Here is a 12,925-nt window from a genome sequence, read left to right as displayed (position 1 = left end):
GTCGAGCCCACAAAATGTACTTTCTGCCTCCATTCTAAACCTTCATCCTGATCGGACCGGACGCTCAAAGAACTGGGTCGCCTCGGTTCTAGTCCAGCTATTTCAAGCCCCGTCTCCCCGTTTGGGGAGGGGGGGAGGACTGGGGAGAAAACTCCCAAGGACCAGACCGAGGGAGCTTACAAAGGCTGAATTCGGATCAGATCTGGAAAGGTCCCTACTAGCAGCCCAACCTGCGTTGCAAACTGCGAGTTAGCGGTAAGAGGGCCAAGAGGGCCGAGGGACAGAAAAGGCGAAGCGGATTTTTTGGATGGCTAGCGGGGCTTCTCCAACCCCAGTGATACGGGGTGGCGGGCCGACACGGTCCATTTTCATCCATCACCCCTTCCTCGCCCGGTAGAAATGTGGGGTGTATTTTTTCCTTCCTGGCGGACGCTGCAGGCCTGTCTTCCACCGAAGACCTGGAAAATCATCTCTGGCTAGGGGGGCGGGGGGGAAATGGCATTTTTAGAGCTAAAATACGCGGCGGGGCTCCCTGTGGGCGAAACAGTCTCTTCACCTCCGAAGCAAGGGTACTGCCAAAAAGAAAGAAAGACCGTCGCGGCGGCCTTTTATATACAGATTCTCCGCCTCGCAGGCACTTTTGGCGGCGTCGGGCAGCGTCGGGAGGGGAGGGGGGGGGAAAGCTTTCTTTCTATGGCCGGCCTTCCCCCTCTCCTACGCAGCTGTTGTGGCTGCTTCTGCTTCTCCTTTCTCCGCTTTCCATTTCTTACTGAAGCGTTTACTGCCCAGCGCCAACAGTCATAAATTTTGCTACACGCCGCCGTGACAGGTGCATTGATATGCGCTGCGAGAACTCGGCTGCTTAATAACCACTCCTCCGGCCTCTCTTAGTGCCTTTTATTTATTCGGTATCATATTAGATATTGATCCCCAGCAGAATTAAGTGCAGTGGGACGCATTGGTCGAGAACTGGGTTGTTATGAATGCCTTGGCTAGGCACCGGATCGAAAGCAGTTTGTGCGCGCCGGGAAGTTATCAAGAGCCCGGCATAGGTCGGGGTCCCGTCCCCCCGTGGCACGTGGTACCTTTGGGGTCCGCTAGGGAGGAGGAAGAGGAGGAGGAAGAGGAGGAGGCTGCGCTTCTTTTAGTGCCCTTTGGTTTCTAGGGTGAGATGGAGATGGTTGCGATGAAGGAATGGCCTAAGGGCGCTGCGGTTCAGACAAGGTTAACCTCTGGAGAGGCTTAGGGTACTGGATAGAGAAGGACTTCTCCACAGCCTCCCACCCTAAAAAGCTGTATCCTCAAATTTTCCCCTTGCTTTAAAAATAAATAAATTTAAAAGGCGCTTTCCACTTAGGCCAGCCTTGTAAAGCCAAACCGTGTGAGGAAGAAGAAGAAGGGAAAGAAAAGAAAGGAAGGGGGGGAGGGGAGGTCTGTATGTGTGCGTTCACAACTCTGAGTGTGTGTCTGTGTGAGATCTAAAAGATGAGCCCCCCAAACAGTAGAGCATTGTCCATGTGATTTATGGCCCTCTGCCTCCTTTTAGGTTCAAGCAGAGTTCACAAGCAGTTGGTATGTAGAGAAAGAAAGAAAGAAAGAAAGAAAGAAAGAAAGAAAGAAAGAAAGAAAGAAAGAAAGAAAGAAAGAAAGAAAGAAAGAAAGTTCTCACTTTGCTGTAATATTCTCTCTGAAGATCTTGTGTGTTGTTTGAGAAAACCTGGTTTTAATGAATGAACCAGGAGGCACCAAGTCATGTGTTGATCCAGAATAAACAAAAACCCCTATGAACTAGTAAGGTTGTAATAGGCTAAGAAGTAGAATTTATGATTATGAATGATTATTTGTGAATAAATACAGCCTGGAAGGAAATCCTGGACATCCTCTAGGTAAATTTTTATTTTATTTCAATTTGCTTTTTAACTTGGGCCCTACTTTATATATTTTTCCTCTTTCTTTTTCCCCCCCTCTAGATTCTTGGGAATGTGCATTTATAAATAAGTATATCTTCCAATAAAGATAAAACATGTCATAAAAGGAACACTACTTCATCATCTTTCATGCCACTGTAGGTTTATAAAACTTGAAGCCAAAAGTTTGTCTTCGTTTAAATAACATTCTGGAAGCTTGTTTTTCATTTACTTAGTGCATTTATATCTCATTTTTCCTTTCAAAATTCTCACAGTATTTTAGTTGTTTAAGGGTGTATGCATGTGTATATTTTCAGTGTTTTGAAGTAAGCACTAACAATACAATACTTCCCTATTTTCTCACTATAGTTTATTTACATTTATTTTAAATAATTTTTAAAATTAAAATATATTAAAGCAACTTGTGAAACCTATTATAATTTAAGTAATGTTCCTGGCCTCTGTATAAAGGGTGCTGTGATTATTTGCCAGGCCGCTAAAATGTCTTGATTACAAAGATGGGAATATATAGCAAATTTAAAATATTTTAAATATAAATATTTTGTATTATGTCAATTACAACCATGATGTCCTAAAGTGATACCTGAACAGTGTTTTGCAATGTGAAATAAAAGATATCAGTATCTTTACCAGGAACTAGTACAGAAATACAAATGTTTCAAAATAATTAATAACTCCTCTTTTTGTGGTCTCTATGTAAACCAATTTAAATGCCTGTAGTCTGTGATTCTAACTTTGTTATCTGAAAATAAAAATGTAAATTATCACAAAAAAACTAACCATCCTCCCTGCTTCAATTTGAACAACAACAATTTTTGAGTTTATTTGGGGACACAAAAGTTCAGTTATTTCGAATGGTGAAAGTGGAAACAATGGAAAATGCATTTTGGTTCAATGGCATATGTGTTCAGCACTTAATGAGCTAATGTGTAAACTATATTAGGGCCATGTCTGGAGAAACAGAACTTGATAGAAGTAGGAATGGGAAACCTTATAGTTATGATCCCTGTGGTGCAACCTTCCCTACACTTTAGCCATGGATTTATTCCACTGATCCCAGTAGGCCTTCTGAATAAACAAGGCATAACATTGAACTGCTTGATGCTTATTTATAAGTACTGTTAAATTGGGAACAATAAGTCTAGTTTCTAAAGTATTTACCTGTTTTTTCTAGATTGTTTGATGCTACTTCTCTTCTTATCAAATAGGATACTTAGCAAATGTATTCGAGAAGATTAAGACTTAAACACTTTGCTTAAAACTAAATTCATGGGTTTGACTTCTATGTAAATGCATTGTGCATTTGATACCAAGCATCAATTATCACACATTTGTTTATTTATTAATATACTTAGTCTGCTTTCTAGTTTTCTCCAAAGACATCTATTAGATAACTTCTGTTCAGATAGACTTGTGGTCCCAGGGTCAACCAGTGGATGAGCAGAAATGAAAAGTCTGGCCTTGCCAAGCTAAATCATAATCCCCCCCTCTTTCTCCCCCCCCCCTTGATATTTCAAGTCATTGGCCCATATAGAGCTAATGAGATATGGAGACAGCCCTAAACACTGAGAAAAGAAATCTTAATGTTTCTCCCAAGCATTGAAGGCCATATTTATACTCAGAAGGGAGCAAAGAAATAACAATGCACAGACCATTATGAATATTGGGGGGGTCTTTTTTGTATATGAGCAATTCTTTTTTTTCTGAAACAGAAATGGGGTTTTCTGCAATAAACCTACAGAAGAGCTTCTCAATGAAAAGTGGAATCTGAAAATAATCTCCTATAGTTTATATAGCTTTTAGGTCAAACTACCCACCACAAACATCTGCTGAAATATGTCTGAAACAGAAAAGAAGATCGCTGACATAGTGTTTTCTCTCTCTTTAGATTGCAAATGAAAGTTAGTGAATGCCCTCAGTTACACTTTAACTTCTTAGAACTCTTCCCAGGAAAAACAAAACAAAACGCTAAGAGTCAGGATTTACAATACAGATCGACTTTTCTCCGGTTTTTCAGGTTCCAGTTCTGGTTCAATCCATCATGTCACCCTTGGCTATTAATGCACGCATGCGCAATGTGAGGGGGAAAAACAAAACAAGATAAGGGGGTGAAAGAGAAAATGCAACAAAAAAAATGTTGGTTAATATTTATACCAAAATAGAATAGCAGTCAAACACTGAGGATACAGATATACTTGAGTACAAGAAGGTAGAGAAGACTATATTTTGTAAAAACAATTAAAATAATCCACACAAAAGCAATAAGACTGCATTGTGAAAATGTAGGATGAAATGCAGACAAAGTTTAAATCAACATTTCCTTTTAAATGGCATATTGTTATTTAACAAGGCAGACTAAATGGCAAAAAACGCTCCATTCTTTTGCTAAAAGTCTATCACCTTTTAAAGTAAGCAAGTAATTAAGTGAGGTTTATAATAGGCAGTGGTTGTCTTTCGGGGAGCCTGGGTAATAGTGTCTTTTGGATTTCCCTAGGAAATTGATTTGTATAAACTACCATCACTTTTGAAGACCAAAAGTGATATTAATCACTATATTCGAAGCAACTTGTTTCCCTCTGTTATTGGCCTTATTTTCATCTTTGTTATTTCAGACTGATAAGATATGATGCCATCTGGGTGATGGGGGGGAGGGGGGAAGAGACCAAGCTTTAATGCACTGTAAAATACACTATATTAAATATTATTATTAAATGCTGGCTGGTTGCTTAAGGTAGTGGCCATACATTTCACCCTAGATTTATATTTTTATTGATAAGAATTATATCAAAAGTACCTCTCCCCTATTGCCCAATGTGACAAATCCTGAGGCTCACTCTGATACTAATAGTCTGAACCCTCTGACAATAAATAATGTCAATATCAAATCTCCAAAAAGATGTCCTCCAAATGTATACCTTTCCAGGAAAGCAGTGAGGAATATTTCTGTCTAGGTTAGCTTTTCAGGACTGGCATTCTCCATGTCTGTAAGATTGTAATTCTTGTTTTTTCGTACCAAACAGGGTGGGCATGTTAGGTATTCTAGATGAAGACCTCTGGAAAGTATCAGTTTAGGCAAAAGAAGGTATCACCCAAACATTGTAGGGAAACACTTGTGCCTTTTTGCTTGCCTGAGGCTGATAAGTTAAAATTTCTATCTTCCTGGGTTTTGTAGAGTCACACTTCTATGTGAATGAGAACGCAGGAGTATAAGACCCTGACTGAATCAGGACTGCTCTTTGCATATCCTGATTCTCAGTATTCATATTGGAAGAGAAAGCAATTGATTTCAATGCCATTTGTGGCACGTAACTTTGTTTAGGATGGGGATGAAATCTATGAATAGCTGACAGCCAGATATCTGCTTAGTTGGAAGGGGAAAAGGGAGAAAGAAAGTTGGCAAGTGAGGCCAATGATGAAATGTGTGAAATGCTTGGATGGCTGCCTTGTGTATTCAAGGGTGAACATGCAGGTATAGAGCACAGCAGCAGAAACCACCCATAAATGACAAGGACTTCCTTGCTGTGGAGGGGCAGATAAGTCAAATGTTAGACTAGATCACTGAAGGATGATTAAGGAAGAAGTGAACTAATGGGACTCTACTGTTTGAACCCATGCTTGTCATTGGCAGGTTGTGCTTAAAGCATTGGGCAGTCTCAGCCTTGCCAGGTAAACCAGAGAGGAGATATCAGAAATAACATAGCCTTTATTGTAAAGAGAATTTACAATTAAGAGAATCTTGAAATTCTGGAAGTATTTATCTCCTGCCATCTCCTTTACAGTCTGAAAAGCTAGTGAGGGTCCCTTCAGAGCGTTTTGCTCTGCTTTGTAGCTGTGGGCTATGCCATTTCTTATCTGACGATTCCCATGGCAGTATCTCTTCATCCATCTCTCAAAGTCTTCCTCACATACAAGTGGGTAGGGTGCATCACAAAATCTGGTATAGGAACTGCTCAAAGTCATTCTCTAGACCATCTTTCTCAAATTGGTGCCGTGGAGAAAAATTGTACTGCAACTTACAGAATCACCAGCTAATATGGCCTCTGCAAACCAAAGCAATGGGGCTTGTAGTTCTCTTTGCATTGTAACGAGGTATAATATTGTACAATGTACAGACCTGGGTTAAAAAGACCTCAAGATAGCTTTCTTCTGCAATTACGTGTCTGGTCCATAGATAGTTGTGCTATTTGTGAAACCTTGGGAACTATCCCAATGGCCAAAATGCAGTTGGAATGACAGGAATTGTATTTATCTCACACTTTAATGTATCTGAATGAGGATAACATTTCCAGGCAATAACCTCCTCCACTTCTCCTTTGCTTGACTTATAAAACCATCGCAAATGTGCTTCAGTAAAATTATATGCATAATTTTGTATTTATTTAGCTATGTTTATGTAGTGTACATTAGAAGTTCCCTTTTAGAGCTGTATGCAATGAAATTTCATTTTAGTGGACATTCAAAGGGACAATAAAGTTATTCTAAGTCTTCAATAACGGTTTGGGTCAACATTACTTGCTGGCCCGTCGCTGGGTGTCTGGATTAAGGTAACCGAGGTGGGGTGGGAGAGTGACGGGAGTTCTGTCGTGCATAACTCGAAAACAGAGCCGCATCATGTCTGAGGAAAATATGGGGACGCGGCCCAGTCAGGCCTTCAGACACGTGTGCTGTCCCGCCTCAAATGGCTTCTCGTCTCCCCTCTCTCCTCCAGGTGCTCCGCGGGCAGCGACTGGCCGGAGCCCAAGACGTGAGAAAGCAAAGGTCGAGCGACGGGAGGGCCGTGACGGTCAATGTTGTTTGAGCAGGCGCCGCCCGAGGCTTTGGCGACCGCAGAGCCCAAGATGCAGAAAACCGCCTACTACGACAACTCGGCGCTTTTTGGGGCCTACGGTGGGAGTGGCAGCTACGGCAAAGCGGATGCCTACGGCTACACCACAGGCCCGCCTCAGCCCTACCCCCAGCCCGCTTTGGAGACTGACTACCCCGGATCGGCTTGTTCCCTCCAAGGCGCTGCCCCTATCCGAGGAGCGCCGGCTGCCCACAAGAGCTCGGAGCTCAGCGGAAGCTGCATGCGGCCCGGCGGGGGAAGCCAGGCGGTCCCTCAGCCGCCGCCGGGCCTGGGCGACCAACAGCCACCTCAGCAACAACCGCCGCCGCCCCCTACGCTGCCCTCTCCCTCCCCGCCTAACAATGCCACCCACGCGGGGTCTGCCAAGAAGGGCAAAAACGGGCCTAATTCTTCCAACGGCTCTCCGGCCACCATTAGTAAGCAGATCTTCCCCTGGATGAAAGAATCGCGGCAAAACTCCAAGCAGAAAAACAATTGCCCGCCCGCAGGTATCCAGCTCGCTTACCTGGGTACCTATGAGGGCGGGGTTCTTCTTCCACCGACTCAATCTGAGAGGATGGTGTCACATATGGAAGTCATTGAAACATAAGAAGCCCTTGTAAGGCACACCCAAAACCCATCCAACACCCCCCCCCCCTACTAAACTGATATCCAGGGAATGCCCTCAGTAGTTGGCCTGCTTCTAGCAATCTGCCTCTGAAATCAAGACACCATTTTGTGGTGGCCCCTGACAGCCCCTTTCTTCCCTGGGAGAGGAAGAATGCCCTAAAAGCAAACACATGACTGCATAACCGTAATTCTTTCATTGCCCTTTTTAGAGCCATTTATTGAGCTATCAGCCAAAGCCACTTCTTGTAACAGCCAGGTGAAGGCATGATTTCTCCTTCCACACTTGGGGCCCTGTTGGTGAGAGTGGTTGAGCATGATAGGAATTGTAATCTTACACATTTTAACTTCACTAGTTTGAGGGGGGGGAGCAGCCTTTAATGAACATGAAAATGTGTGTAGGCAGGATTCAAGATTCTGCTCCCCCACCCCACCCCAGTTTGGTGAAAAGGCTTTGTGGTGTCATCACAGTTTTTGAAACTTAGCTGTCTGTCCTAGGCAGCTGGATGGAAACATCTTGCAGACATAGGCACAGCTTGTAACATCAACCCATCATTGTTTTAAATGTATTCTTCTTCTAGACTTGATAATGCAGGATTCCTCATAAGAAGTTCCCTACTGAAAACAAACTTTATAAATTATATTTAAATCAATGCCACTTCGTGTAACAACATGTACCTGAAAATGTCCTGTATAAACCTATGGGATTTAGTTCTTACTTGGCTGAGTTTATAAATTGAACAGAAAAGAAATGAGATATTTGAGGAGCTCACACTCCGTGTTACAGTATTTCAAAGTTGAGTAACTCAATATATTTTTCAAAGTAGGTTGCCAGATGTTCTTTATTTTTAAAATACATCTTTTCTTTTTCAGAGAGCCTTTATGCTAGCATGTCATGGCTCTGAACTAAATATTAACCATGCTGCTTAACTTTTTTTTTAAAAAAATAACAAACTGTACAGCCAGGGCTAGCTAATAAGTCTTTGCTTCAAGCCAATGACCAAATTATACTTTCTCCAGCTCTGTTGAAGTCACGGTATGTTCTACTCAAAATTAGGCAACTAATTATGGCATAGGAAAAATAAATCCCTCAAGTTCTTCTCTATACCACCTCATTACAAAATTAAAAAAAACACCGCCCTTTGTGATATGCATAAATTTGAAGCCTGGGGCAGTTGCGTTGGTCAGCTTAATGGGTGTCTCTAGGAAATCATCCCTCTCATTTCTTTTGCTCTTTTATAGAGAATCTGCAAAGTCATTTGAGGTGCCTAAATGCTAGGAATTCCAAAGTGGATGATGAAATGAGAGTTGAGACTGTGTCTCCAACTGGGTGTGGCCTTCTCCTCTAAAACCAGCCTGCTGACATAATTTTCTAATCTAGCAGGAGGAAGTGCTGGGACAGTACTTGATGGCCCCACATTGCTCACTTTTTCAAAATTATCTGATGTGCAGAGAGAAGGAGGAGCAATGCAGACCCAGATCCTGATAGTTGACTTTTTTTGATGTTGAAATGGCTGCTCAGTTGGATGAGGGAGAGAGGGGGAGGACTTTTCCCATGGGGATCCCCAGCTCTGCAGCCATCCCAATAGTTAGAGCACTATCTCAGAGATAATCAGCTTGGGGCTCCCACTGCTGTATTGTCTTCAGATTTTGGAGCCTGGGTCCTGTCCTGTTTGGATCCCTTCAACAGACCTTCCTGGGTTTTGTCAGGGGATCAATTGATTTCTCCAATTAAATAAGATGATTTACAGCTCTCTTGCCAGAAACTGGAACTTTCCTATCCCTTTGAGGCCCCTCCCACCCCCAGTTCCCCAGCATCCAGCTTCAATCACTGGCTGTCCAAATAGATATAGAGATGAGCCTAGTTTCTTGCCATCCACTTTGTGGAATGGGTGAATGAGATGGGATGGAGGGCTAAGAATTTCAATGGTATGGCTAGTGAGAAGAGAAATACCAAAATGATCTAAGGCTTTGTTGGAAGTGTCCCTTGATATGCATTTTGCTTTCCCTGATTATGAGGCAGGGACCTTCACATATTGATTGCAATTGTGCAAAGCGCTGAGACCTGGGCTCTTTTGAATTTACTGTGAAAGCCAGCTTTCAAAAGGAAGGGAGGGGAGGAGGGCAGGAATTAAGGGAAGGGAATACAGCTGAAACTGCAGTGGTGGCGGCGCTGTTGGTGCCCTGCATTGATCATCTACCCCAGAGACTGCTCTGAAAATTACTGAATAGTGTCAGTTCAGAGAGCAGTGTGAATGGCTGGATCCGAACTGGGTATTCAGAGTTGTTCAGGCATATTTTTCACATTGGAATTCGGTCCACTGCAGCTTCGGAATACCAAAGGGTCTTCAGCTTCCCATTCTACAACAACCTCTGCCCACATCTGCCAGAGCACTCTGCATGGTGGATGCCACCCAGTGGGGTAACTCAAGCAGCCCGTCACCCATCTTTTTTCTTTCTCTTTGACAGGAGAGAATTGTGAAGACAAGAGCCCGCCTGGCCCAGCTTCCAAGAGAGTCCGCACAGCCTATACCAGCGCTCAGCTGGTGGAGCTGGAGAAAGAATTCCACTTCAACCGCTATCTCTGCCGTCCGCGCCGTGTGGAGATGGCAAACCTTCTCAACCTGACTGAGCGTCAGATCAAGATCTGGTTTCAGAACCGGAGGATGAAATACAAAAAGGACCAGAAAGCCAAAGGGATTATGCACTCCCCAGTCGGCCAGTCTCCAGACCGAAGTCCACCCCTAAGTGGTCCGAGTCATGTTGGCTATACCAGCCAGTTGCCCAGTGTTGGGACCCTGAGCTACGACACTGCCCCATCACCAACCTCCTTTGCCAAGTCGCAGCAAAATCTGTATGGCCTGGCTGCCTACACAGCTCCGCTCAGCAGCTGTTTGCCCCAGCAGAAAAGATACCCTGGAGCTGAGTACGACCACCACACCATGCAAAGTAATGGGGGTGGTTTTGCCAACCCTAGTTTGCAGGGTAGCCCTGTCTACGTTGGAGGGAACTTCGTGGATTCCATGCCAGCCTCTGGCCCGATGTTCAACATCAGCCATCTCTCTCACCCTTCCTCTGCTAGCGTGGACTACAGTTGCGCGGCTCAGATCCCCGGCAACCATCATCATGGACCTTGTGACCCCCACCCCACCTACACAGATCTCACTTCTCATCACACATCTCAGGGAAGGATTCAGGAAGCCCCCAAACTAACACATCTGTAGTAAAATGGAACATATGGAGAGAAAGAGAGGGAGAAAGGGGGAAAGAGAAAAGAAAGAAAAAGAAAGAAAAAAGGAATGAAAGAAAGAAAGATCCTCATGTTTCAATTACCTCACTTTTTCCTGATAATTATTTTTCAGAATCCTGAGTGTTGGTGGATTGTGTGTATGCGTGTGTGTCCAGTAACAGCTAAATTATCTTTTTTATTTCATTGACAACTGAACTCTATGGTTTTGTTTTCCTTTCTTTTTGAATTAAAAAAGTTTTAAAGCATGACAGTGCAATATCCTTTAAAAATAATTCCCACACGGGAAAATTAATTGGTAAAGATGTATTGAAAAGTAAGTTGTAGAAATTCGTTAGTATTAGCAAAACATGAGAACTGATGAGGAGTTTAAGACAGTTGGGACCAAAATGAGGACCTTATTCCAGAGATGTTAATTTATGGAGTTCTTCAGCAATGTGGACAATTGCTTTGGACTGAAATAAGATGTATTTATTATTTTAATAACTTTTAAAAAATACTCATTATTTAATCTTGGCCTTCAATGTATTTATGTGGATATTTGTAGAATTTCTTCATTCCCTTCTCCCTAATTTTGAAAGTTTAATTCAGGTCTTTGATAACTATACATTTTCACCTATTTAGTATATTTGATCTGAAATAGAAAGAGTAGTTTTGAACAGTTGTAATAGTGGCTGGTGTTTGTAGTTTATGTAAGGATTAAGCAATTGTAAGTCAAGTCATAGATTAATACAAAATTGAAACATTATCACAAACAGCTGTTACATTTAAAACATATAAATATACAGCATATTAATTTATTCCATGATTATTTGGTATCCTTTTACTTTAAAAATGTTTAAAAATGTTTAGGGTGGGAGTGCATTTTATTTAAAATTATTCTCTCCTATGGCAATATGGGTTTTGGCCATCTTTGACATCCATAAACCATCCAAGAAACTATTAAGTTATAATGCAGTTCCATACTTATTTTCTCAGAGGTAAGCCCCATTGAGTATAATGGAATTACTTCAGCTATAAGTGTCTCAAATAACATCTTTACTATTACAGAGACCATTTTGTCTGTGTTGTTTTAACGTAAAATAGCCAAAACTTTCAGATAGATTAGAAACAATATAATGCTATTGATGTCATTTAGTATTTCCACAGTAATTCAAACTAAGAACTATCCCTTTCAGTTGTTATTATTATTATTGTTATATTATTTATATGCTATTTATGTTAATCATAGATCAATTTTGTACACCTTATCAGAACTTACTTTTGCTGATTAAGGAGGAAAAGGAGAAGACAAATTTTGAATGAAATATTGACAATCAAGTATCTACAAGGAAAGACTGTAGTAGGGTGTAGGGAAATCTGAATGGCTTTTGAGATAGAAAATTACTAGATCTATCAATATTTAATATAGTTGTTTGTGGCAGGCATTGATGCAATCCTCATGTAAACAAATGTTCCTGCCTGAAGCCTAAAATGGACAAGGAACACAAACATCATTCCTGGGCTCCCACTTTCTTTATTTATGTGTTGTATTTAATCTCTCCCTGGATTTATTATAAAGTGTTCCAAAGCATAAAAGTGACACTAGGTAGATGTTAGAAGCTACAGCTGTCCATTCATTCAGAAATAAGCATTTCTTACTGTCTTCCAGACTGCTCAGTTAGGATGCAGATCTTTGGAAATGCCTTGGACAGGGGCAGAGGGAAACCTCCCATTTCGGCTTGACTAATAGTGCCATTCCATTTCTTTGCATCCTGATGGCAGCTCCTGAAGTTTTTTTTGTTGGAAGAGGATTTTCACTCTTACATTTGTGTCTGGCTGGACAATGATGGTGACAGTATGTTTTAAAAAATCATGTTATTGCCCCTCATTCCTTTTGCTGTTTTTTTTATTTAAAATATACCATGTTAACAATGAAGATGGAATATGTACCCTTTTGTTAAATCTCACTTTTACCCAAGTGTTGTAAATCTGTAAACAAGGCAGAATAAACAGCTTCGAATGAAGAAATATTTTAACCACTTCTGGATCTAAAGTTGCTTTCTATGACATTTTGCTTTTTCTAAAATGCATACACTCAGAGCTATTATAAAATCATAATATGCACAAGGTCTACGGTGATTTGAACACATACAAAATCTCTAGAAATCCCTAGAAAGTCTTCCAGGAAATTCCTGGATATCAACATCGATATATAGATAACATGTCTAATTCATTTTGTGTTCCTCATAGGACATAGTTTCAACGCCTATAAATCAAAACTAGGCATATGGAATGTAACTTGGTAGGGCTTTCTAG

At 41.6% G+C, this 12,925-nt stretch overlaps 1 protein-coding gene across 1 annotated transcript in view; it reads left to right on the top strand.

The window, feature by feature from the left end:
- Window positions 1-12,633, top strand: part of HOXD3 (homeobox D3) — a 30,489-nt gene extending 17,856 nt beyond the window's left edge. The window contains exons 3-4 of the mRNA XM_014055168.2: window positions 6,637-7,262; window positions 9,850-12,633. Of these exons, the coding sequence (XP_013910643.2) occupies window positions 6,716-7,262; window positions 9,850-10,604 (1,302 nt within the window). The 5' untranslated portion in view covers window positions 6,637-6,715 and the 3' untranslated portion in view covers window positions 10,605-12,633. The remainder of the gene's footprint in view (window positions 1-6,636; window positions 7,263-9,849) is intronic.
- Window positions 12,634-12,925: the final 292 nt, after the last annotated feature.

Source organism: Thamnophis sirtalis, unplaced genomic scaffold, assembly GCF_051295495.1.
Source record: "Thamnophis sirtalis isolate CommonGarterSnake01/CBP01778 unplaced genomic scaffold, rThaSir2_p1.2 scaffold_1, whole genome shotgun sequence".
Taxonomy (NCBI): domain Eukaryota; kingdom Metazoa; phylum Chordata; class Lepidosauria; order Squamata; family Natricidae; genus Thamnophis; species Thamnophis sirtalis.
This window is presented reverse-complemented; position numbering and strand designations above follow the sequence as displayed.